This window comes from Mustela putorius, unplaced genomic scaffold (assembly GCF_011764305.1).
Source record: "Mustela putorius furo isolate JIRA1106 unplaced genomic scaffold, ASM1176430v1.1 tig00003836_pilon_pilon_pilon, whole genome shotgun sequence".
In the NCBI taxonomy this organism is placed as follows: Eukaryota; Metazoa; Chordata; class Mammalia; order Carnivora; family Mustelidae; genus Mustela; species Mustela putorius.
In genome coordinates, this window is record NW_025421989.1 from 4,319,058 (window position 1) to 4,344,592 (window position 25,535).

Below are 25,535 nucleotides of genomic sequence, written 5' to 3' on the forward strand. Positions count from 1 at the left end.
AGGGTCATGGGAGAGACGCGGAGCCTCAGAGACCCGGGCAGTCGCCGAAACGAGGGCCCGGCACTCGGCGGAGGGCGTGCACAGCGGAGCGCTCCTTCCGGACGCGCCCACCGCACACCAGCACGGGCCGCGAGGGACCGAGAGGGACGCGCCGGACCCCACGGGCATTTAGGGCCGCGGCGCACAGCACCCGGCAACCCTCTCCGGAGGTCAGCCGACTCCTCACGTGCGCCCATCGAGCCGGTGTGTTTCCCATTCGCGACGCGTCCGCACCAGCGGCCGACGGCACCGCGCACACGCGCCCTGGGACCGACCCGTGAGGGCTGCAATGCGCACGCGAGCGCGCGGGGCGTCCGAGACACGAAGAGGAGCAGAAGGGCGGGGTGCGCGGCGGAAGTGGCGGAACAGACCGCACCACGGACAGGCCGCGTGCAACGCTGTCCCTGTGCACAAGCGCGGCAGCCCTGCCACGCCGGAGCGCGCGGGGCAAAGCCGGGGACCCGGGCTGCGGTGTGGCGTCCTGCAGCGGCGCAACGCTGTGGCTGGAAAGGCGCCGAGCACCCGCGGTCCGGGACACGGACGCAGCCCCACGAACAGTCCTAGCCTAGCGCATCTCCCTACCGAAACCCGACAGCCGAAGTCCGAACCGTGCCCGATCGACTCTGTGCATCGCAGCCCTCGACGGTGACGAAGCCACTGAAAGAGAAGCCAGGACGGCACCGCTCGTCTCCCGCGCACACGGCAGGAAGAAGGGGGTCTAGTCAAAGACCCAAACGTCTCCGTGGGGTTTCTGCCCGCCGCGCCGGCTCACGGACAGGGAGTCTCACCCCGCTGAGCTCCGTGTCCTTCTGTGAAGGACTGTGTGTTCCCCAAGCTCTGACCCGGCCCTTCCCACCCCGCGCTGACGCATGACACGGGGGCATAAACCCCTCCACAGCCACCTGCAAAATGTGAACTATTTACGTGCACTTGGTTCTGTGCAGGAAGGAGGGCTGGGGCAGCAGACACCTTTGTCCGTCGCTGACCCCGCGTCCCGGCCCTCGGCATGAGAGTCACGTGTGCACCTGTGTGGACGCGTGTGGGGCGTGCTGTGATTAACGTGTGATTTTTGATAGCGGGCCACAGGCGGTGGGCTCTCCAGGACACGCTCCCACCACCTCGAGGAAGCTGCAGGGCAGGGGAACACCGTCCTCTGGCCCATGTTCACGGGACAGGGACGGCCCCTGGTTGTGAGGTGGAGGGCTGGAGTGTCCTGGCTTCTCAGGGTGTCCCGGCCTGGCCCACGGTGAGCATCTGCTGACCTCCCGCTGGTTCAACAGAGACGCTGGAGCCGTCCCAGCCCAGGACACAGTGCGACCAAGGGGCTGCGGGGCTGGAGCCCAGCGGGTGACCCGGCCCTGTCTGTGTTACAGGGAAGGGCTCTGAGCCACAGGAAGTTTGGGAGGAAACGAGCATTCACACGGGCCCACAGGTGGCAGACATTAAGACCCGAGCCCGGGTCTGCAGGATGTCGTGTTCTTGTCATGGTGCACGCTGACGGTGAAAGTTAATCCGAATTCTGTCTCCACAGCTGGAGACGGGCTTAATTCCAGGGTAGCCTGAGGGGCTGGATTCACAAGGAGGGACGCCTGCAAGAATCCGGGAGGTGAAGCGTTTCAGGGGCTCCCGGCCCAGATGTACCGAAAGCACTCGTCTGCACACGTGTGCACGGACCAGAGCCCGGACTGCGGCGTCCGTGCGCGTCTCCTCGCCGCCTGGTCCACAGCAGCAGCCGGGACGTCCCCGGGTCCTTGCGCTTGAGTCCTTGAAAGACAGACACCGTCTAACGATGACATGCCATCCTGGGACGCGCTGGTCCGGCGTGAGACGCTCTTGTGAGACCTCGGTGGGATGCACGGAAATGCATGGGATTCTGCAAATACTTCAGCAAAAGGAGGCGTGGGACAGGAAGCAAAGGTCGTTCCAACCTTTCTGACCCGGTGGGCGCGGGGGCCACTGTCTCGGTGGAAGGCAGCTTGGTTTTGTGACAGGTTCGGCAGAGAAGGAGATGAGCGACGGGGAGAGACTGGGCCGCAGCAGCCCTCAGCTTCTGTAAGGTAAGCTCAGGAGCCACGAGGGACCGGAGCAGGGCTAGATGACTCTGATCCGGAGGGAGGGACAGCCACCCAGCGGTGTCCTGTCCATTTACCCCTCTGCTGTGACGCCAGGGTCATGCTTCCTGCTCAGCCCCCCACACTGTGCCTTTGGGTCAGGAGGGAGTCCGTGTCCACACTGTGCCCTCTGGTCATGTGTCCTCACCAGCTCAGGTCCGCAGAGTGAAGACAGGCTGGCAGGGGCCCCAGAGGGAGGGGAACGACTGGACAAGGGCCGGTCTTCAACTCCGGCCCCATGTTCCCACGGGACAGAAGTGCCCAGAGTGACTAAAGGGTTCATGCGGTGTCTAATCCTGGGTTTCCAGCAGTCACCACTTTTAAGGAACCGGCACACGTTTCACCCATGACTACATGGTCTCGAGGGAACAGAGGGCTTCTCCGTTCTTGGTGGAGCAAAGTCGGAGAGGAACTCACTTCAGGTTCACTCCCCAAATGCTCCGATGATGATCTGGGGTTGCCCGTGTGCACCCGTGAAGCACTCTCACGGGCGTGCCCGTCATGGCTCAGCAGGGATGGTCAGACTCTAACCCCTGGAAGCAGAGCTGACTAAACCACGGTCTCTAAGGGAAAACTGGGCATCGGTTTTTGCAGATGTAATGCTCTGCGTTCATTTCGTCATACCAAGTTCGGGTCTTACACCGTGAGACATCAAATTGCGACGGAGGCCGTAAGCTTCATTTCTGAGGGGTTTTCCGTTGGCAGGAGTCATAGCGAAGGTTGGTTGTATTCATCTCCACATTCTGGTCAGACGGCGCATGAGGGTACATACCACGGTACTGTGAGGACGCGTCTGGATACCCTTCGTCAGGGCTCCCGTTAAATCATAAACCTTTAAGCAAGATCAAAGTGACAGAAGCTCGCGCGTATTAATCAGGACTTCTGTTTGTACTGTTTGTCCGTACACGCCGCCGTCTGCGCATCCAGCCGTGCATTCATGCCTATCGACCGTCCGTCCCCCCCCACCCGCCATGCCTCCATCCGTGAGCTGTCTATGCACCCATTCCTCCCTGCCTTCCTCCCTCCGTCATCTATGTATCCATCCCTCCACCCATCCTCTGTCTACCCGTCTATCCAACCACTGGCCGCCTATCTATCCACCCATTCCTCCCTCCCTTCCTGCCTCCATCTACCATCTGTCCATCCCTCCCTCCATCCAGCATCTACCCATCTATGCGTCCTTCTCTGCCTTCCTGCCTCCATCATCTGTCACACCTCCCTCCCTCCATCCAGCATCTGTCCATCTATCCAACCATCAGCCATCTATCCATCCACTCCTCTCCTGTCCTCCCACCATCCATCTTGTCACCCCACCCTCCTTCCATCCATCATCTATCGAACCACCAGACATCTATCCATCCATTCCTCCTTCCCCTCATCCCTCCATCATCTACCTATCCCTCCGTCCATCTATCCATCATCCATTCATCCCTGCCTCCACCATCTACCTACCTATCCCTCCATCATCTATCTACCCATCTATCCAACCATCTATCTCTCCATCCATTCTTTCCACCCTCCATCCACCATCCATCCATCCATCTCTCCCTCCACCTATCATCTACTTATCTATCCCTTCCTCTATCTATCCATCATCTGTCTACTCCTCCCTCCCTTACTCCATCTATCTACCTATGCATCTGTCCTTCCATCCATCATCTATCCAACCATCGGACATCTATCCATCCATTCCTCCTTCCCCCTCATCCCTCCATCATCTACCTATCCCTCCGTCCATCTATCCATCATCTATTCATCCCTCCCTCCACCATCTACCTACCTATCCCTCACTCCATCTATCCATCCATCTGTCTGGTACCTATCCATCCTTCCATCACCTATCCATCCATCCATCCATCCATCATCTATCTTACCCATCTATCCAACCATCTATCTCTCCATCCATTCTTTGCACCCTCCACCCACCATCCATCCATCCATCCCTTCCTCCATCCATCATCAGCCTATCTATCCCTCCCTCTATCCATCCATCATGTCTACCCCTCCCTTCCTCCGTCCATCCATGCATCCATCCAACCATCCATCCATGCATCCATCCAACCAACCATCCATGCATCCATCCAACCATCCATCCATGCATCCATCCAACCATCCATCCATGCATCCATCCAACCATCCATCCATCCATCTCTCCCTCCCTCCCTCCCTCTATCCATCTATCATCTATCTACCCATCTATCCAACCATCTATCTCTCCATCCATTCTTTCCACCCTCCACCCACCATCCATCCACCCATCCCTCCCTCCATCCATCATCTACGTATCTATCCGTCCCTCTATCTATCCATCATCTGTCTACCCCTCCCTCCCTCCATCCATCCGTCCATCTAGCTATGCATCCATCCCTCCATCCATCATCCATCCATCCATCCATCCATCCGTCATCTATCTATCCGTCCCTCCCTCTCTCCCTCCCTGTGCTAACTATCATCAATTTGTTGACTTACCTACCTCCCTACTGACTATGCACCCATCCCCCTACCTGCAGTTGTAGATCCCAGCTCCCAGCTGTGCTGTGCTCCCCTATGGAACCATGTCTGACTTCGACACCCCCGACATGTGCTTTGGTAAAGTAACAAGTACCTTGCACGTCGCAGGGCTACTGTCTTCCTGAGTTAATTCTGGTCTGGAAATCAAAGAACAAAACTGGCAGTGACATAAACATATTCACAACCAAATCCTCTGGAGTCCCAAGCTACGTCCATGAACGAATGGCCCCACTAAACGGATCCCTATTCCTTTCAGGAAAAGCCTTTGAAGGAGTGTAGGATTTAACAACTGGGTGGTCGTGGGCACGTATGGGAGGCTTCCTGGGAAATTCTGCCTCATTTTATTCACGAAAACTACATTGTGGGGCTCTGAGTGCATTTTAAGGCATTTCCATGCAAATCAGCTGCTGAGCAAGGGACTTGCACAGAGCTCAGAAACCTTTGTCCAATGTTCCTTTAATAATATAGATTCTGTGTCCACCAAATTGGTCAGGAGCCATGGAGAAGCCCGACAAAGCTCTCAAAGGCACTGAGGATTTGAAAGATTCATAAAACATGTCTTGGCAGTTTCCGGACAGTCAACACAACCCTTCTGTTCCTCTTCCAACTTTACGCATGCACGTAAATGTGCAAAATCAAACCGGCCTTCCCCAGCGTTCTGCACGACACTCCTGGTACAAAGGTGTGACCCGAGGTCCCTGTCAGTTGGTGTGTTAGGAGCTCAGCTAGGACATCGTCCCCGCGGAGATTATCCATGAACATAATTACTACACCTACACGTGTGATGCACAGGCAGAACTGAGCTCCCCCCAAATCCACGCTGAACACCAACTCCCACGGTGTGACTGTGTTTGTGGACACAGGGTGTTTAGGGGGATTTTCAGGTTAAATGGGCCCTGGCGCAGGGTTGGGGGGGGCAGTCAGACAGGCCTGGAGTCCTCACAGAAGAGGAGGAGCGAGACTGCTCTGCTCCGCACTCCCACGGTCTGAGGAAAAGCCACGGCAGGACAAAGGCACGTGAGGGTGCAAACCAACCGCACAGGCACCCTGACGTTGGGCTCCCCGCGTCCTGCGGGACCACGAGAGCATACATGTCCATCGTCCAGGCTGCCCGGTGTGCGGAGTCTAACACCACATGTAGAGCATTAACTTGTATGTAACGGTCGACGACCGCTTTCTTCGTGGAAGAACTGCCTTGAGATGTGTCAGGGCAAAGGGAATATAGGTTTCCTCCGTGGCCCAGCTCCCCGCGTCCCCAGAAGAGCAAAGGCACAGCCACGCTGGGCTGTCTCAGCGAGGGCCGGCTGCAGAGGCTCAGGCACACGGAATGGTCACGGGCGAGTAGAGTGTCTTTGCTGCCCTGAGGACGGGCGTTTTCTAAGCCATCTCCAAAGCTCCTGTGCAGGAGAGGCTGGCAAGGACAGAGAACGTGGTCTGCGCACAGGGAGAGCCGCCGTAGGTCACTGGGCATCGAGGGCCTTCACCTCTCTGTCCCCAAGCCAGGGGAGGGCAGCGCTGTCACACGGGAGGTGCGCGTGTCCCGGCCCCTCACGCGGCAGCTTCAGGTGTCTGGGTCCCTGCCCATTGCGGCCGACCCAGCCACCTGCTTCCCGGCCAGGGAAGCTCCGTGAACGGACCTGCGCTGCGGTGCTCATGAAGGTCTGTGGAGGCTCCTGCCCTCACACTCCCGAGACGCCCACTGACGGGAGGGGAGCTGTTTTCACGCCGCGCCCTTGCAGACCAGAAAGGAGGGCGTGCTGGTTCTCAGGGGAGGCGTGCGACCGCCTCGTCTTGTCTACCGAGCCCCGTGCTCATGTTTGATTCTAAGCTGTCCAGTAGCATGTCATCATGGGCAGGGTTTCCAGAATGCTCTGCGATGCACCTGTCTAGGGAGATTGTCTCCAGAAAGCAGATTCCGTGGGCTCCAGGGTGGACTGTGGGTCGGTCTGTGACGGACAAGGAGCACAGCCATGACCCTGGAGGTCCTGCTTGTGCTTCAGTCTGTTGAGTCAGCATTGCTTACGGAGCTCCCCCAAGGTAGAAGCTTGTTTTCAGAGGAAGGCGCTGAACGTCCCCTAGACGTTTTAGGGAGAAGTATTGGGGGGAAGTTTAGTTTTCCACGACATACGCTATGCTGCGGCAGAAGTCCTGTTGACACAGATACATTCATCTTGTTTCCGTAGACGTCCTCCACTTTCCTTCCAAAATCCCTTAAGGGACTCACAATAAATAGAACAGACACCAACTTTCCCTCTCCATGTCTGCAGGGCTGCAACACTGCGTGCAGTTCTGTCGACATCACATCAGACATGAAAGTGAGTAAAAAGGTAAAGCGCCCTGGGACCCCTGCCCTTCCCTCCCCTGCCTGGTCAGCTGTGGGCTCTGCAGAGTGTCCGGGAGAAAATGTGCCAAGGGGACACAAGGTCAGGTCACCAGGAGGGTGTCCCGTCCACCATCGTCTTCCTTTAGACAAGGGGAATGCAAACATCACCTCTTGGGATGCAGACGGGCATCTCTCTTCCCGTCTGGACTCAATGATTCAGGAGACACGCTGGGACAAGGAGCGTGCGAGCAGGACAAGAATGGTGTCCTGGCCCCTGGCAGCGGGGTGATGGGAAAGGGGCACTGCCGGGCAGAGCCAGGGAATGCTGTGGAGAGGGCGCCGGAGCCCTGAAGCCGGGTGGGGAACAGTGCGGAAGGGGTCGTGGGTCCCAACGGGCTTGGAGCTTCTCTCAGGAGTATTCAGGACAGGCCCCGCGTTTCCGAGGCTCTTCTTGGGGTTTGCAGATGGAATGTGCATTGTAATTGGTTGCTAAGATTCTGAGCGGAATCCAATCCCTGTCCAGAGTCCTATGCGTGATCTCAGAACCGTACTCGGGTCTTCTCTTCTGGGACGGCAGCCAGCCGACGCCGTACAGTCCGCCGGCTTTCCCGCTCTGCCCGGGGAGTACGGAGGAGGAAGCACGCTTGGATTTATAAACCCGTGGGTTTATGCCGGAGACTTCAATCTCTTCAGTGTGTAGCACACTCTCTCCCTTTAGAAATGGAGCAGCAGTGAGGAGCTCTGACCGTCGCGCAGACACGGGGTCCCCACCGAGTGAGTGCCGGCATGTGTGGGACGCAGGTCTCTGAGTGTGGCACCAGCCTCCTCCCGACCAGGGCACCCCAGGACCCGGGGGGAGTCGCTAAGGGTCAGCAACAGGATCCCGAAGAATGAGAATCCGAACCCCTGGCTGACGGTGGAGAACCAGCGGAGAAGGGTCCCAGGAAGGGAGCCCCGGGCGGGGTGGCCTGGAGCAGCTTGACTCCTGCAGCACATGTCATTTGAACACACCATGACCGTCTTCTGTGCATTCTGTAAGTGGGGGAAACTGAAACGGGGAGCAAGCACGGAAGTGGGCAGCACGGGGCCCCAAGATGTCCACGCCTCACTGACCAGAACCTGGGACGGCGGTCCCTCATGGGGTGAAGGGGCTTTGTGGGTGGGATTCAGGTCATGGACCTCCAGGCAGGGCGGGTGTCCCAGACGGAAGGCGGCGGAGGTGGGGTGGGGGGGTTCCTAATCGGATCAGGTGCTCCCGGAAAAGCTGCACATGTTCTCTGGCTGGAGTGGGGGGGACGCTGCAGAGACAGAGACAGAGACTTCGAGGGTAGGAAGGGTTCGAAGCAGCTTCCTCCTAAGTTCTGGGAGACAGGATCAGAGGAGGCCTGCAGGACCGGAGGGCACAGCACCAGGGACAGCCAACCGGGAAGGCGGACCATGGTCCTACCCCGCAAGGAACTGGATTCTGGCGACTCACGACCTGATGGCCTGCGACACGGGCTCTTCCGCAGCCTCTGGAGAGCAGCGCGGCCCGGTAGGTCCTGACGCCACACCCGCGTGCTGGAGCAGGGAAGCTGGGACACCACCGCCCGAATCCTGACCTGGGGAACCCAGAGATAAAGCCCAGGGCTGCTTCCACTGACTCCGTGTGTGGTAGCCGCCCACAGCAGCGGTGAGGACTGCCTAGGAGGGACTCGTCCAGGGCTGAGCCTCCGAGTGCACAGGTAAGGCTGATCCAAAATACTTACTTACGGATTTTATAAATCATGGTGGAAAAAGATAAAAACAACCCACACACCCTCTAGCTGTGCTCCGAGGTCTGTAGCTAATAAGACAGACCCATCATCTTCCCCAAAGTACGAAGGAAGAACGTGTGCTGATTCACTGATGGCTGAGAAAGGCGATGTCGGCAAGAAATTCCCGTCAGAGCAGCCAACATGCCTCCCTTGTGCAAGATCCACACCCCAACGCCTCGTGCGTTCATCCGGGGGACGAACTTGTGTGTAGGAGACAAGAGCTCCCACTTTAATCCTGTTGACGGAATGAGGATGGGGCTTTTCAGAATTCGGACAGTGTTCAAGACGGATGGGTCCGAGGCCCCCCGCACCCCGCAGAGATTTGGATCCTCTCGCAAACACTTGGGACAAAGCTGCAGCCAAGTGTGGGCTGAAGCAGGTGTCGAGATGTCCCTGTCAGCCTGGGGTTGAGTTTCCAGGGCACAGAGATAGGGGCTACATGTGCAACACTCCCCAAACCCCTGAGGTGACCTCCGCGCTACAGCTTAAATACACAAAGCAATGCGGACGTGTCCCGCTTTGGAGAGGCCTTTCCAAAAGAACCACAAAACCACCCCAGATTTGTTAAACGCAGTCCTTGGAAATCGCCAGGGCGTATGCACTGAGTATTGACTTAACCCAGACTGTGCCGACACCCGTGCTTCCCGACCGTGGGCCCCATTCTCTCATCCCCACAGAGCATCTGCAGACACAGCCCGCACAAAAGGCTCCGTGCCTGGCTCGCTCGCAACGCTGGGGAGCCGGTGAAGACACAGTGCGGGAGGAAGCAGCGAGGGACAGGGCCGCCCAGCCGAGGGGTCTGCGCACCGTGAGGTCACGGGAGGCGGGGAGAGTCACGTGGGCGCGGAGCACAGCGACTCTACCACACCAGCTTTACAAACCCTGGAGCGGCAAAAGCACGGTCTGACGGAGAAACCCACGGGGGCCCTGGCGGGCTGTCCCCGCTCTGCCACTGGGGCAAGACTGCTCCTGTAGGGGAGGAATTACTGGCGTGCACAGCCGCTTAGTGAACGTCCAAAATCCTAGCTACGGGTCCTCCTTCTCAATGTCTGACGTCCTGTCCCATGTCCCCTGGGAGCGTGCTGGCTTGACCCAGAGAGCTCCGAGTGTGCGTGTCGTTGTGACGGCCCGACAAGCACGATGTTCTCAGCAATGGCTGTACGCGGTTGTCACCAGCCCGTGCCCAAGTGCACGCAGAATGAGAAACCGCTCAGCCCCGGTGCTGCTACAAGCACAGTACAAGCATAACTTGGGAAGGCGCCCCTCCAGTGGTCACAAACGTCGCCACTGGCCTCCCGTTTCAGCAGTTTACAACATGTGTGACGTGCATGTCTGTGTGAAATACGTGCGTACGACGTGTGTGCGTGTGTGAAGCTCTCGCAGGAGCGGGAGAAACAGGCGCCCCGTGGTGAACGGCTTCACCGGGGGCTTGCCGCGAGTCCCCCTGAACAGAGCTGAGCAGTTACCCGCGCCGTCGTCTTCGCTCAAGGGCGCTGCCAGCAGGGGAGGGTGCTGCTGCCGCAGGTCTGCAGAGATGGCAGGGGCGCTGTGGAGGTCCCCAGCATGGAGGAGGTCTCTGGGCAGGATGGCAGGACCGAATCTGCAGGGCAAGGGAGGCACGTGGGCAGGAACGGAGGACCTGGAGGAGAGCAGCAGGTCGCAGGGGAGGCCGCGGCGGGCTGGACGGACCAGGCAAAGACGGGGGCAGACGGGACCACAGCGCCTGGGGTGGGTGGAGGTGTGGGATGAGGCCAGCGTAGGAGAAGCAGAGACAAGCTCGTTCCCGCGAGGAGCGAGGCCGAGGGAGCTCTGCAAACAAAGGGCGCTGCGTCAGGCCTGCGAGAGGCTGAGCACAGGAGGCAGCACAGAAGGGACAGAGGGTTGCTGGAAACGGAAAAGAGGACATTTCGGGGTCAGGGAGTCCAGAACACACTCCAGCGGCTCGAGGATGACACTGCACAGAGGACAATTGAGGATCAAGAGCTGCAGAAAGAGGGTTTTTGTGAATTCTCCTTGTCGTCCACAAAGCACAGGCTCCTAAAGAATTCAACTGCCGAAGGCCTGTCCCTGGGAGTTTTCCAGCGGGAGAAAGTGGAGTCTTAGCTGCTGCAGAGGCCAGCACCAGGCAGTGTCTGCGTTAGGAAGTCACCTAAACATTACGGCATTGTCGTCAACCTACCACGGCTCCCACCTGCTCTAAGAGCCCATTTCGTTTTCCTGACGGTGCCTGGCCCTCCTGACGGGTCCCTCGGTCTTTCTCCAGCCTCTATTAAGATGGTATATAAGCCTCATATGCCAACGGCCTCCGTGAATCACATTTTTTCTGTGAACTGCCACATCCATAAGTGAATAAAAATCTGTCTTGTCTCTTACTCAGACCTTTTGTTGGTTTAATTTACAGGCACCCGATACGGAACCTAAGAGAGAGTATGGGACACGTTTTTCCTCCCTGCTGGGAATTTGGAAAAGCCAGCAATCTCGTTCATGGAAACTCCAAGGAAACCAAGCATAATAGGTAGGTTCTGTAACAGAAGACATAAAAGGGTAGTAACGGAAGATAATATTCACGATAGTTGACTTTTTTTTTTTAATGCAATAAGGGAGGTAAGCCACGTTGCAGGAGACATTAAGTAATCCCGAAACCCGTATTTTGCTCAGTCATTATGAGAGACAAGAGGACAAAGTGGTCATGAGGCCTGGCCAGCAATGGCGGACTCTACTGGGTCCCTCCGGGCCCTGGGGGAGGCAGACCACGAGGGCACCGTGACACTCCTCATCCCCAGAAGCTGCTGCAGCACCGCTGTGCCCGGACCGGGGTGCTGGCAGTGGGAGGCTACCTCAGCAACGTACCCTTACGCAAAAGACCAAGGGCCCTGCACAGCTCCGCTGGCCACCGACCGAACCCGAACTCTGACCCAGCAATGCACGTGCTGGCTTCCCATCGTTCTGGGAGGTCAAGACGTTCTTCACACAGAGCCAGAGATGGCAGGAGCCCACTGACAGCCCACGCCTGCGTGCAGACCCTGGGGACAGAGACGGCGTATGGAAAAAGAGGTCCTGAGAGGGGACCCTAAAGGAACATGTCTCTTTGTCACAAGATCAGGAACAACCTATTCACTGCCCTTTTCCTGCACTGGGAAGTCAGCTCGGGCCATTCCTTTTGTCACTGACAGGACGGTCTCAGGTCAGCCAGGGGGACGTTACGCAATTAGAACTCACCAACCATGATGTGTTTATCATTTTTTTTTTAACTCTTTAGGTATAGAAACGCTTAATGTACAGAACTTTCTGGAAAAGAAAGCAGAGTATCGAGGAATAAGAAAGCACCCTGGAACTCAGTTCTTAACATTAGCATGAAAACCCAAACATGCAGAGTAGTTACGACGACGCTTCTTGGAACGGATGTGGGGATTTACTGCTAGCACGTGTCAACCCAAGCAATCCCGAGTCCGCGGCGCCATCATCCTTTCCATTTTGCACCAGACGCGTGCACAGCCGGGGGCCAGGAACTTGAACGGAAGCTCACACCGCCCGAGGACCTGGGGGTGACTCCCGGCTTGTGTCCCTCGACCCGCCTCGAGGTGTGGGGCCGGCCGCTCCGTCGGTAAGGCTGCAGGAGCAGGTGTGCTGCGGGAACCAGAGCACAGGTGACCCCGCCCCACGGGGCCTCGACCGTCCGGGCGGCTCCCACCCACTGCATGCTGTGTCACAGGTTGGGGGGACTTTCTGAGATGGGACCATTTTTGCTTCTCTTTAGCACAAAAGAAGGACACGTGCATAGTTCAGAAATCATCATTTCCGTGAGAACGTGGTTCATGCCAGCTCTGTGGGCACTTCTCCTGGTAGAATGGTAAGTAACATGTTAACGGGATCTCTCCCTTTGACACCGCTTGCTTGTTCCTCCTTCCTAGCAGTACCACGGCACCTAATTAATTGGACGACACCCACAGCATAATGAATGCCCGCCGGCGACGGTGAATCTCTCCAGCGACTTAGGAATCATGGCAAATGCCCTTGAACGTGGCAGGCACGGTGCTGCCTCAAACAGAAAGCAGCGGGACGTGGTCGAAGAACCTTTGCCTATTCCAACATCCCTCTCTGCAAGTGCTTTGCGTACGAGGCAGGAGAAAGAACCGAGTACAAAGTTAAGGCTGTGCCCACAAGAAGGGGCCTGGCCAAACCTCCCTGCAGTGTTAGCACGCGCAGGTCACCCAACGAGAAAGCCCCAAAGCCTGGACCCTCTTTGCCTAAGAAATACGACCAGAATGGTTGCAGTTCTGCGAGACAAACACACACGTCAATAAACACGGATTAATTAGCAACAAGGGTGATGCCTCGCACAGTTTAGGAGCTAAATGACCGTGAAGATACGCAAGGGCTCGTTTCCCTCCGACAAGTCTGAAACAAATACTGTCGGGAGAAGAACACGGGGACACGGCTACACGGAGCCCTGTGCTCACACGGCCGCGGCGCCCTCGCTCTCCACGGGATCGCCGCGAACGTTTTCCTGCGAAGCGAGCAGGAGAGCGCGCGAGCACCTTCCCTAGAAACCCTAGAAACCCTGTTTCCTCACCCACTGTCAAACGTGGAAATGCCACGTTTCCACGGACACCCTGCCTTGCGAAGGAGGGACAGCGATCGCGGAACGACACGGAGCTCCTTTATCCCGCTCACGGCCTCCGCTGCACCAGCTGCTCCGCGGAGGGCCAGTATCCTAGGGAGCTCCCATCAGCTCCGCAGACCCCACTGAAAGCCGGGGCCGCAGACTCTGAATGGCTCTGCGAACCCGTCTGTCCAGCACACGTGGCACCTGCACGACACTTGTGAATCAACAGCAACGTGCGCCCGACAAGACAAGGGGCTCTTCTCGCAGGGGGACTTGGTTCTCTGAAGGTAGAGAGCCCTCGAGGAAGTGAGGTTCTTGGGGAAAAGAAGACACAGCCATGGAATTTGTGGGATGCCCAGCACGCAGGCGTCTCGATGCCCTGAGACATGAAGCCAACACACGCTGCACCCCGGGTCTGTTCGGCCAGCCCTGCAAGGGGCCCCTCTTTCTGTCCATGGCTTCGGGACCCGGCCACGATGGGCTCGCCCCCATCAAGAACCACCGAGCTGGACTCCATGGAGAGATCTGAACCCACCCGTGTCCATGTATCGTACGTATTTTACTGTGCCCGGGTCCACAGTGAGTGAGCCCTGACTCACTCATAATTACTGCCATCACAGGTCAAGCTACTCAGCGGACCCAGAGCCAAACAAAACAGAACATGACACACACGGACGGGATTGACGAAACGTGCCCCACCCCTCAGCTTCAGTGCAAACAGGCTGTGCATCCTCTTGTCAACCGAATAGCACCCGGGATTCGTGTTAGAAAAGGGCCTGCCTCCATCTCGGGCTCTCTGGGGAGCGAGAAAAGAACGACCATGAAGTGTTCTTCCCGGAAGTGACGAAGTAAGGACCTCACCAACTCCGCCCAACGTCCCGCAACCCAGGAGCCAACAGACACATGGTCACCTGAGCAGTGATCTCCCTGCTGCCAGCACACAAACAAGAGAAACCAGCCTCTCGATCAGTCCCCGCGTCCTTCTGGAATCTGCACGGGCGCATAGTCAGACCTCAGCCCGCTCCCTCTTCAAATCGTCTCCAGTGTTCTGGAATCTACAGTTGCACAGTCAGACCTCTGCCCGCCCCCTCCGCACACCGTCTCCCTGTGTTCTGTAATGTTGCAGGGGCGCACAGTCAGACCTCAGCCCACCCCCTCCGCACACCATTTCCTGTGTTCTGGAATCTACAGTTGCACAGTCAGACCTCAACCCGCCCTCTCCCCACACCGACTCCCTGTGTTCTGGAATGTTGCAGGGGCGCACAGTCAGACCTCAGCCCACCCCCTCTGCATACCGTCTCCCGTGTTCTGGAATCTACAGTTGCACAGTCAGACCTCAACCCGCCCTCTCCCCACACCATCTCCCTATGTTCTGGAATCTACAGTTGCACAGTCAGACCTCCGCCCGCCCCCTCCCCACACCGACTCCCTGTGTTCTGGAATCTATAGGTGCACAGTCAGACCTCCGCCCGCCCCCTCCCCACACCGTCTCCCGTGTTCTGGAATCTATAGGCGCACAGTCAGACCTCAACCCGCCCTCTCCCCACACCGACTCCCTGTGTTCTGGAATCTATAGGTGCACAGTCAGACCTCAGACCGCCCCCTCCCCACACCGTCTCCCGTGTTCTAGAATCTATAGGCGCACAGTCAGACCTCCGCCCGCCCTCTCCCCACACCGACTCCCTGTGTTCTGGAATCTATAGGTGCACAGTCAGACCTCAACCCGCCCCCCCTCCCCACACCATCTCCCTATGTTCTGGAATCTACAGTTGCACAGTCAGACCTCCGCCCGCCCCCTCCCACACACCGTCTCCCGTGTTCTAGAATCTATAGGCGCACAGTCAGACCTCCGCCCGCCCTCTCCCCACACCGACTCCCTGTGTTCTGGAATCTATAGGTGCACAGTCAGACCTCAACCCGCCCTCTCCCCACACCATCTCCCTATGTTCTGGAATCTACAGTTGCACAGTCAGACCTCCGCCCGCCCCCTCCCCACACCGTCTCCCGTGTTCTAGAATCTATAGGCGCACAGTCAGACCTCCGCCCGCCCTCTCCCCACACCGACTCCCTGTGTTCTGGAATCTATAGGTGCACAGTCAGACCTCCGCCCCCCCCCCTCCCCACACCGTCTCCCGTGTTCTGGAATCTATAGGCGCACAGTCAGACCTCAGACCGCCCCCTCCCCACACCGTCTCCCGTGTTCTGGAATCTATAGGCGCACAGTCAGACCTCAGACCGCCCCCTCCCCACACCGTCTCCCGTGTTCTGGAATCTACAGGTGCACAGTCAGACCTCAACCCGCCCTCTCCCCACACCGACTCCCTGTGTTCTGGAATCTATAGGCGCACAGTCAGACCTCAGACCGCCCCCTCCCCACACCATCTCCCGTGTTCTGGAGTCCGCAGGGGCGCATAGTCAGACCTCTGCCCGTGCCCTCCGCACACCATCTCCCGTGTTCTGGAATCCACAGTGGCGCACAGTAAGACCTCAACCCGCCCTCTCTCCACACCGACTCCCTGTGTTCTGGAATCTGCAGGCGCACAGTCAGACTTCAGCCTGCCCCCTCCCCACACCGTCTCCCGTGTTCTGGAATCCGCAGGGGCGCACAGTCAGACCTTTGCCTATCCCCTCCGCACACGGTCTCCCATGTTCTGGAATCCGCAGGGGCGCACAGTCAGACCTCAGCCCACCCCCCACAACGTCTCCCATGTTCTGGAATCTGCAGGCGCACAGTCAGACCTCAGCCCACCCCCCCACACCATCTCCCTGTGTTCTGGAATCTACAGGCGCACAGTCAGACCTCAGCCCGCCCCCTGTGCACACCGTCTCCCGTGTTCTGGAATCTACAGGCGCACAGTCAGACCTCAGCCCACCCCCCCACACCGTCTCCCGTGTTCTGGAATCTACAGGCGCACAGTCAGACTTCCGCCCGCCCTCTCCCCACACTGTCTCCCGTGTTCTGGAATCCGCAGGGGCGCACAGTCAGACCTCAGCCCACCCCCCACAACGTCTCCCGTGTTCTGGAATCTGCAGGTGCACAGTCAGACCTCAGCCCACCCCCCCACACCATCTCCCTGTGTTCTGGAATCTACAGGCGCACAGTCAGACCTCAGCCCGCCCCCTGTGCACACCGTCTCCCGTGTTCTGGAATCTACAGGCGCACAGTCAGACCTCAGCCCACCCCCCCACACCGTCTCCCTGTGTTCTGGAATCTGCAGGTGCACAGTCAGACCTCAGCCCACCCCCCCACACCGTCTCCCGTGTTCTGGAATCTACAGGCGCACAGTCAGACTTCCGCCCGCCCTCTCCCCACACTGTCTCCCGTGTTCTGGAATCCGCAGGGGCGCACAGTCAGACCTCAGCCCACCCCCCACACCGTCTCCCGTGTTCTGGAATCTGCAGGCGCACAGTCAGACCTCCGCCCGCCCTCTCCCCACACTGTCTCCCGTGTTCTGGAATCTGCAGGCGCACAGTCAGACTTCCGCCCGCCCTCTCCCCACACTGTCTCCCGTGTTCTGGAATCCGCAGGCGCATAGGGAGACTCAGCTCCCCGTGCAAACAGGAACAGTGCAGGCAGGAGAATCTGAGGCAGAGCTGCACCCACACTGTCCAGCGGCTGGACACGTGCTTCCCGGTGGCTGACACCCCTGCCCCATCTGCACTGTGCACCTGCATGATGCAGTACTGTGCACAGACGGGCGAGGGAGCCCTGGACCACCACCCCACCCATGCCCTGGGCCTGCAGACAAACAGAAGCCTGGAGAGGTCACCACAAAGCCCAAGGTCACTGTGAGCAGACACCTTGCAGGAACAACCCCTCCGGGACAAGCACCTGTGGGGGCGGGGCGGGGGCTACTGTGAGCACTGATGAGTGCCCTCGCTGTCACAACCAGCAGGCTCCTCGAAGGCTGCTCCTGGCCAGTCCGGGTGCGGTCCTGCCCCATGCACAGAGCCCCTTCCCTGCAGCACCTCCACCGGGCCGTCCCACACAAGCTGTCTAATGTCCCATCCACGCATCCCGGATCACTGGTCTGCTGACCCCTCCCGCCAAGCTGATGGGATCTGATCGTGTCCCGGTCCTTGGGTCGCCCCCTCCCCCCGGTCCCACTCTCACGGTGGCTCTCCCACAGTGGACACAAGGCGCTTCAGTCGTGGACAAACCCTGCTCAGGGGCTGCCCCGGGCCACGTTTCTCCTCACTGGGGGCCTTACCTTCTCCACGGGAGGCGGAGGAGAAAATCTCTTCGCACAGGCTAGGAAGATGTCGGGGTCCGGTTTCCCATTCTTCACTTCGGGGTCATCACCCAAAACGATGTGGTCAAACAGGCTGAAGAACTCCTTGTGTCGGCTGGTCTTCATCTCAAAGGATGCACAGCCAGAGCTGGTGGCTACGGCCAGGGGCACGCCATGCTCTCGCAGGTGGTGGATCAGCTTCTCCACGCCTGGGGAGGAGAAGGGAGAGCCTTCTTCAGCGAGGTGGAGGAGGGCAGTGCCATACCTTCCCCTCCCCCCCGCCCCGGGAACGTGGTGCCAGCTCTGGGACCTTGAGTCTTTGCTGCCCGTTCTGAGGGACGATCTGATAGGACACGGACTGTTTGAACGGAGTTCAGGGCGCTGCAACACACCTACTCAAACCAAACCTCAGAAAGCCATTTGGGGCTTCGCTATAGCATCTCCCAAAGTAACCAAAGGCGATTTTACTGGAAAGCAACACCGCCTTGTTTGCGGGTCCTGTTTTGTTGCAAGGTGGAAAGCAGGCCGAGTGAGCCCAGGGAGGCACCTCTGCACCTGGTGGATCAGGTTTGGTTTGGTTTTGTTTCCTGAAGCAATGAATTGGCAATGATTATGCTGCTGGTATTTTCGGGGAACACTCGTGTGCTACTGAAGGCATTTCAGTCATTCGCCACCCAGCTGGGGAGAGGGAACCCTGAAAGGGCTCCTTCCGGAGCCCCAGGACAACGGTGGGAGCTGAAGGAAAGCTGTAGGGCTACCCCATAAGGCCACGGAGGAGGAAACACCGCAGAGCCACGACAGGAGGGCACGACAGGGCAGGATCCTTGCCACACTCTCAGCAACGGCGAGCCTCCCGTGCGGGGACGCGGGGCCGAATACCATTGGAGAGAGGGCTGGTTATCAGACCCATGTCCCACACAGCAGTACTGGCCCCCTGGAAACCTTTGCTGAGTGTGCCGGGAGCGTCTACACCCACACAGGGCACTAATGACCTGAGACCGTCTCTTAAACAGTCGTGTAATCATTACTGCTGGAGCAACTGCACCAGGCCGTGTCCCTACATCCTTAATTGCTACAGAAAACACGGGCACACCCATTTCTTGCTCCCACGCCTACAGCAAACACTGTGAGCACCTGACCTTTAAGAGAAATGCTCCTGCCACGTTCAAAGGAAGGTGTAGATCTTAACTCGGCACCAGAACGACATTAAAACTTCTTTAGAAAGAAAGCGAAACCTAGAACTGTGCCGGATGTGAAACTCGCTGTGTTTGATGTCCGGTCGAGCCTCCACACCTCCGCAGGGCAGACGAATACAGCGTAGGGCCAGGACGAAACACCCATCAACAGAAATGAACACAGACAGGGCCGAGACGAAGGAATTAGCGGGTCAGGACCTTCTGGAAGCTTTATAAACACTACTAATATGGGCACATTAGAGACTATCAGAATGGAAAAAAAAAAAGTGATATCCTATTACCTACTATCGACAGAAAACTGAAATATAATATTCGGGCAAGTTAAAAGTAAATGGATGTTTATGTCTATAAATAAAACCCATGTATTTTGTAACTACTGTCAAAATCAGGGTGAGCTATATGAATAGCAAAAAAAGTGTGCTTTAAAACAAGGAATGATGGGGCGCTTGGGTGGCTACGTCTGTTAAGTGTCTGCCTTCAGCTCCGGTCATGATCTCAGGGTCCTGGGACGGAGCCCCGCATTGGGCTCTCTGCTCAGTGGGACGCCTGCTTCTCCTTCTCCCATCACCCCCCTGCCTCTGTCCCCTCTCTCACTGTCTTTCTGTCAAATAAAAATAAATAAAATCTCAAAAAAAAGAATAAAAAGGCATGACAAGTCTCAGAGATAACCAAGTACACTTCATAATGACACGTGGGTCAACGGATAAGCAAGACGTCATTCTAAACGTGTAAGCATCTGCTAACACAGCTGCAAAACACGTAAAGCACAAACGAACGCACTGGCTGGAGAAACAGACCGAAGTTTCAAACTCCCGTCACTAATGGACAAAACACGTGGACAGAGAGGACGACACAGCAGACTTCAGGAACGCTACCCGGCAACGTAACCGAATCGACGTTTATGTACCACGGCACCCAAAACAGCTGAATACCAACGATTTTCGAGGGCACCCAGAACGTTCAACAAGACAGAGTGTGAGTCCATAAGCTGTAAAACACTCTAAAATGTTTTACAATAATTGAAATCATTCAAAATATGTGCTCCGACCATGAAAGAATTACAACAGTTATCGGTAACTGAAAGGCAGGTGGGAAAACATATATGGACATGAAGCAACACAGTTCTGTGTAAGACATGAGTCAAAGATGACGTGACAAGGGGAAATTAGATGATCTGGGGTAGAGAACAAAGAGCAAATGTATCAAAATTTGTGGGAAGTGGATAAAACATTGTTTAGAGGAAAACTGATGGCACGACAGGCTTAACTCCGAAGAAGGTGGTGTAAAACCAGCAATCTAAGTTGTCCCATTAAGAAAACTAGAAGAGAGGCACCTGGGTGGCTCAGTGGGTAAAACTTCTGCCTTTGGCTCAGATCATGGTCTCAGGGTCCTGGGATCGAGTCCCGCATCGGGCTCTCTGCTCAGCAGGAAGCTGCTACCTCTTCTCTCTCTCTCTCTGCCTGCCTGTCTGCCTGCTTGTGATCTCTCTCTGTGTCAAATAAATTAAAAAGTAAATAATATTTTTTTAAAGATAAAAAAAAAAGGAAAAGAAAATGGAAGATCCAAATTTAACAGTGCTAGTAATCAAACAGAGGACATTACCACAGATCCTTAAATCCATCAAAAGGATTAAAAAATGTGAGACAAACCATGAGAGACTGTGGACTCTGAGAAACAAACTGAGGGTTTTGGAGGGGAGGAGGTGGGGGATGGGGGAGCCTGGCCGTGGGTATTAAGGAGGGCACGGGTCGCATGGAGCCCTGGGTGGGGTGCGTACACAGTGAGGCTTGGAAGCCTGAGAAAAATAAACTTAAATTTTAAAAAAACGGGATTAAGAGAAAATTGAAGCCAATACCTTTAACAGCTTAGATAAAATGGACAGACTCTTTGAAAGATATGAAGTTCACTCAAAAAGACCGTAATAGTTCAACAGCCCTATACCTCCGAGAGAATGTGTAGTTAACAAACCTTTCTCCTATCCAGGATCGGATGGCCTCCCTGGTGAACTGCGAACGACCGTTTGAGAAACAACACCGATTCTGGGCAAGCTTTCCAGAAAACAGGAGTGAAGGCATTCTGACTCATTCTTGATACCAATGTTTCTCCGCGACCAGAGCTGAACAGAAGCCCGAGGAGAAAACCGCAGACCCGTGCATCTCGTGCACTAACCCCCTCGCGCGTAAGAACAGTTCAACCCGTGCTGGTCTTGTGCAGAACAGGAGGAAGGTGCCAAAACACTCGATTCGTTTGCAGCCACCACTGATGAAAACCACGGGTTCCATCTATTAACTACATTTCAGTTAAAAACCTTTACTTCCCGGAGGTGGGTGGCGGGACAGAAAAACAGCCAATGGCGAAACTGTGTCTGGATACAGGCATTCCAGGTGAGGACTATGAACCTTAAAAATAAACCCGCCGGGTGCTCACGCAGCAAACATGGGCGGGTTCGGGACACACGGAGAAGCGCAAGCCAGGACAGGCGGGTTACGGCAGCACGGTGGGCAGGCCCGACACAGAGAAGAGAGGACATTATTTCACAGAGGAGGAGGAGGAAGTGGGAGGGGTGGCTCCGGACGCAAATGTGCTGGAGAAACTCAGGAGTCCAGTATGATGATGGCTTCTCTTTGGCTGGGTCCCAGGGGAGGCAGGTTTCTAACAGAAGGTGCCGAGGTCATCTTCCCCCGTTGGGGCCTGTCCCCGATGACTGTTTCTTGTTGAGGATTCTTCTGTTCAGGCTGCAACGGACCATTCTCTCTGTGACTGATAGTGAGTGGGACGTCTTCGCTTTATTTATTTATTTTTTAAGATTATTTATTTTAAAGAAGATTGTATTTCTTTATTTGACAGACAGAGATCACAAGTAGGCAGAGGAGCAGACAGAAAGACAGGGGGAAGCAGGCTCCCTGCGGAGCAGAGAGCCCGATGCGGGGCTCGATCCCAGGACCCTGAGATCACGACCTGAGCCAAAGGCAGAAGCTTAACCCACGGAGCCACCCAGGAGCCCCCAAAATAATATGAATTTAAAACAACTTTCAAGTTACTAGATTACAAGAGGACAAACCAAGATTAAAAACAAACAAACAAAAAAATAAAGGGAAAAAAAACAAAGCATGAACCCTTGGCTCTCTCTAAAACACAAGGGAAAAGAAAGTTTTGCTGAAAATGTTCTTTTATGCTATTCATTAAAAAAAAAATAGTAATAATACAGCTTCTATCATGTGAGGTAATCCCGTCCACATTGTGTTTTGTCCTGCACGTAACGTAACGGAAGAGGCATACACAGACCCAAAGGCTCAGCAACAAGCCTACGTGGGAGGGGATAGATTCGACGTCTGTATCAATACGGGAATGAATCACAGGGGAGGTTCTGCTGGACTGTTTTCCAACGAGCCCCAGCATCCGGAGCGTCCCGACCGTGGCTGAGACCAGGGTGAACAGGAAACCCGAGAGAAGGATGTGACCACAGTCCTCTGCGGGGACATCGGGCAAACGTCCATCAAATCTTCACGCTCAGGATTATCGTCCACCCCAACAGCCATGACCAGCTTTGCTCATGGAGCTGCTCCCTGCGAATGCCAGGACACGGTCCCGCACGTAAGACCACCTCGGTGATCTACTCCCGGACAGGCAGGACGGTAAGCCCCAGACAGATGCTGGCCACTGTCAGGACAACTTTTGCATCTTTTAACTACTGGACATCAACCTTCTCTTCTGTAGTCACGGCCCCCGAGCCGTAAAAGACTAAAACCGTAAGTGCAGTTCTGCCCTGCAGAGAAGCTGGTTAATTAAGTGTATAAATGAAACCCGGCTAAGAGCTTCCGGCCCTTGGTGTGCGGAAGTCGTTGAAGGGAAGGGCAGGAAGACAGCTACTGCTACAAACAGTCAGCTCTCGGGCGATTCATCTCCAGGGGAAGACACACGAAATGTGAAGAATCAGCGGTGTTGATGGGAAAAATGCTGTCCTCTTCCTCCTAAAGACCTAAGATTGATGAGAGAGAACACGGACGCTGCCACTAACACGGATCTGGAGAAGGAAAAATGTGGAAAAGATTGAGAGCTGACAGGTATTTTGAGAATGGAGGTATTTCTTGGGAACTCGTGCACGGAGTGGAGAGATCCGTGCACATCCTACTAGCTTGGGCGTCGTGTTCAGAACCTCACCCTAAACACAGACCTACGGTGAGGAGTACAATCAGGGGAGATAAAAGTCATACAGACATGTGCACGCCAGGAAGAACGTGGGAGTGGGCGCAGAGTCTGGAATTCTGTAGAGCTAGACCCAGGAAGGTCGTGTTGTGAGCTATGAATGCCCCCAGCTACCTATAACCAGATACTGATGCTGTCCCGGGACCACAAACTGTGGAGGACTCAGCCCAGCCCAGACCTTCTACACATGCATCCTGGGGACAAGGTGTGGCCCTCTTGACCCGGTCCCAGCCACGAGTAAGGGGCTGGGGCAGACCGCCTCTCCTGGAAGGTGGCTTTCACAGTCACGGAGGGCAAGCAGGCTAACACCCGGGTATAAGAGATTCAGTCTGGAGGGCTGACTGGTGGCCCTCAACAATCATTCGGGGGAGGCCCCCTGAGATCATTAGTCTAATGATCTTATTTGGAAAGAGACATGATTAAGGACCTGGAGAAACAGATCATCCTGGATTCAGGGTGGGCCTTAAATGCAGTGGCTCGTGCCCAACCCCCAGACCGGGTGGCTTTGAAACGACAGGTATTTATTTCTCAGGAGTTGTGGAAGCTGAAGTCAGGATAAAGGCAGCACAGATTCCAACGCTGGTGGGGTCCTCTTGGAGCACGATCAGCCTGTCCCTGTGTCCTCGTATCAGGGAAGGGGTTAGCTAGCTGGACGGGGTCTCTTTTCTAAGGGCACTAATCCCACTGGTGAGGGCTCCATCCCCATGACCTGCTCATGTCCTGACAGCCCTACCTCCTAACACGTTCACACTGCGGGATTAGGGATTCCAGCTATGAATTTTGTGGGGGGCACAAACATTCAGACCATGGCAACTGTGTCCCCCCAGGAGGAGAGACAAAGAGATGGCCCTGTGCGGACAGATGCAAAAGACGGAGAGTTGCAGCCACAGGTCGGTGACCGTCTGGGGCCCTGAGAAGCTGGGACGGACAAGACGGACCCTCCCCTGAGTTTCAGGACGGGTGTATGGCCCTGCCAAGGCCTGTTCTGGGACTCCTGGTCTCCAGAACCGTAAGAACATAAATCTCTGCTGTCCTAAGGCACCACGTTTGAGGTCACTCCTTACAGCAGCTGCAGGAAGTTAATACACGGCCCCCGGGTGGCAGAACTCCTGCAGGAGGGCAGAAATGATGCCTGGACTCAGAGCAGAGGGCAAAATTCATGACCGTGAGGGCGACGGTGCTCCGGCGACAATCGGACAATCGTTGGCAGTCGAGGAAGGACAGAGCTCGGGACGGGGAACGAACGGTAAAGGAACAAACAGCCTCACAGATGTTCTCTCCGCTGCAGGAGCACGAGGCCCAGGGAGTCCCTAACTCCTGACTCCAGAGAGCGGGCAGGGGGCAGTCCGTCCCCTGGGGTCAACGGCGGGGAGGCGTGGAGGGTCCCGGGAGGTGGCGGAGCCGTGGTTCTCAGCAGGGGTATGTTGGCACCTGTCCTCACTCCGAGGACACACACGGCCATGCCTGCACTTTGAGGGGACGGATTTCTTGTCGGGGTCTGGACGCGGAAGGCCCAGAGGCCGTGTGTCCAGAGTCCCGGGAGAGCGACGAGACCCGACTCCAAGTGTGCACTCTAATTCCTTCTGCCCTAGGCACGGGGCCGGGGACGACGGCACGTTCTACCCTCGTGCCAGGATGCAGGGTTTGAAGGGCAAGCCCTTGTTCAGGGACGGCAACGGAGGGGAAGGGCTCCCCTCCCGGGAACCGATGCTTCACTGTGAACACGGCCCGGGTGCACGGACATTCCCGTCCGCCTCCTCCCACATCCAAGGGCCCGCGACAGTGATTTCCTGACCTCCCGTTTCCTTTAAGGCCCTGGTTCTCAAGCACGAGAGGGGTATGTGCTCCCAGCCCTGCTGGGGCATGTTCGGCAATGTCTGGAGATTTCTGGTTTGGGTGGTCACAACGGGGGAAGGGACCGGTCCGGACACGTGGTGGGAGGCTGGTCCGTGTCCATCCTACGGCAGACAGGACGCCCCCCACAGAATGATGCATGTGGCCCCAGTGTCAGTACTGCTGAGGCTGTGAAGCCCTGTCTTGGCAATTCCTGCTTCGAAGAGGAAGCTGGGCTGCTCCTGTGTGTCCCGCATCAGAGCACGCCTGACGTTACGAGAAGGAAGGACACGGAGCAGTGCTGTCCGTGCTCCTCTGGTCCGCAGTCCCCAGCCTGGAGAGGGGTCCGCGTGCCAGCAAATCCCACTGTGATAATCAGTGTTTTATATCTGCCCCCCCTTTCCTGTAAGTCAACCACCGTCTGAGGTCACACAGACCTGGCCTGAGCCCCCGTATCCCAGGTCCTGTGCTGCTTTCGGTTTCTTCCACGGCAGACAGAACGCCGGGTCATTTATAAAATGGGACGGGGTGGGCTGCCCTCTTCACATGGTTCCAGGCAAGAGACTGTCATTGGTGTGGACTGGATCCCCCTGAAATTCCCCACGTCGGAGCCCTGAGCCCTGGTGCGGTGGTGCTGGATGGGGAGACTTTGGCATGTGACTGGGGTCCTGTGAGGCCATGA

The 25,535-nt window shown here is 56.4% G+C and overlaps 1 protein-coding gene across 2 annotated transcripts in view; it reads right to left on the bottom strand.

Annotated features, from left to right (window-relative positions):
- The window catches only part of LOC101686245 (pseudouridine 5'-phosphatase), a 79,505-nt gene that overhangs the window by 4,746 nt on the left and 49,224 nt on the right, over positions 1-25,535 (bottom strand). Inside the window, exons 3-4 of one of the 2 annotated variants that reach the window (XM_045089270.1) lie at positions 17,598-17,827; positions 10,247-10,380 (exon numbers count right to left, since the gene is read on the bottom strand). In XM_045089270.1, the coding sequence (XP_044945205.1) occupies positions 10,247-10,380; positions 17,598-17,827 (364 nt within the window). The remainder of the gene's footprint in view (positions 1-10,246; positions 10,381-17,597; positions 17,828-25,535) is intronic. The other variant, XM_045089271.1, reaches the window with a different exon arrangement.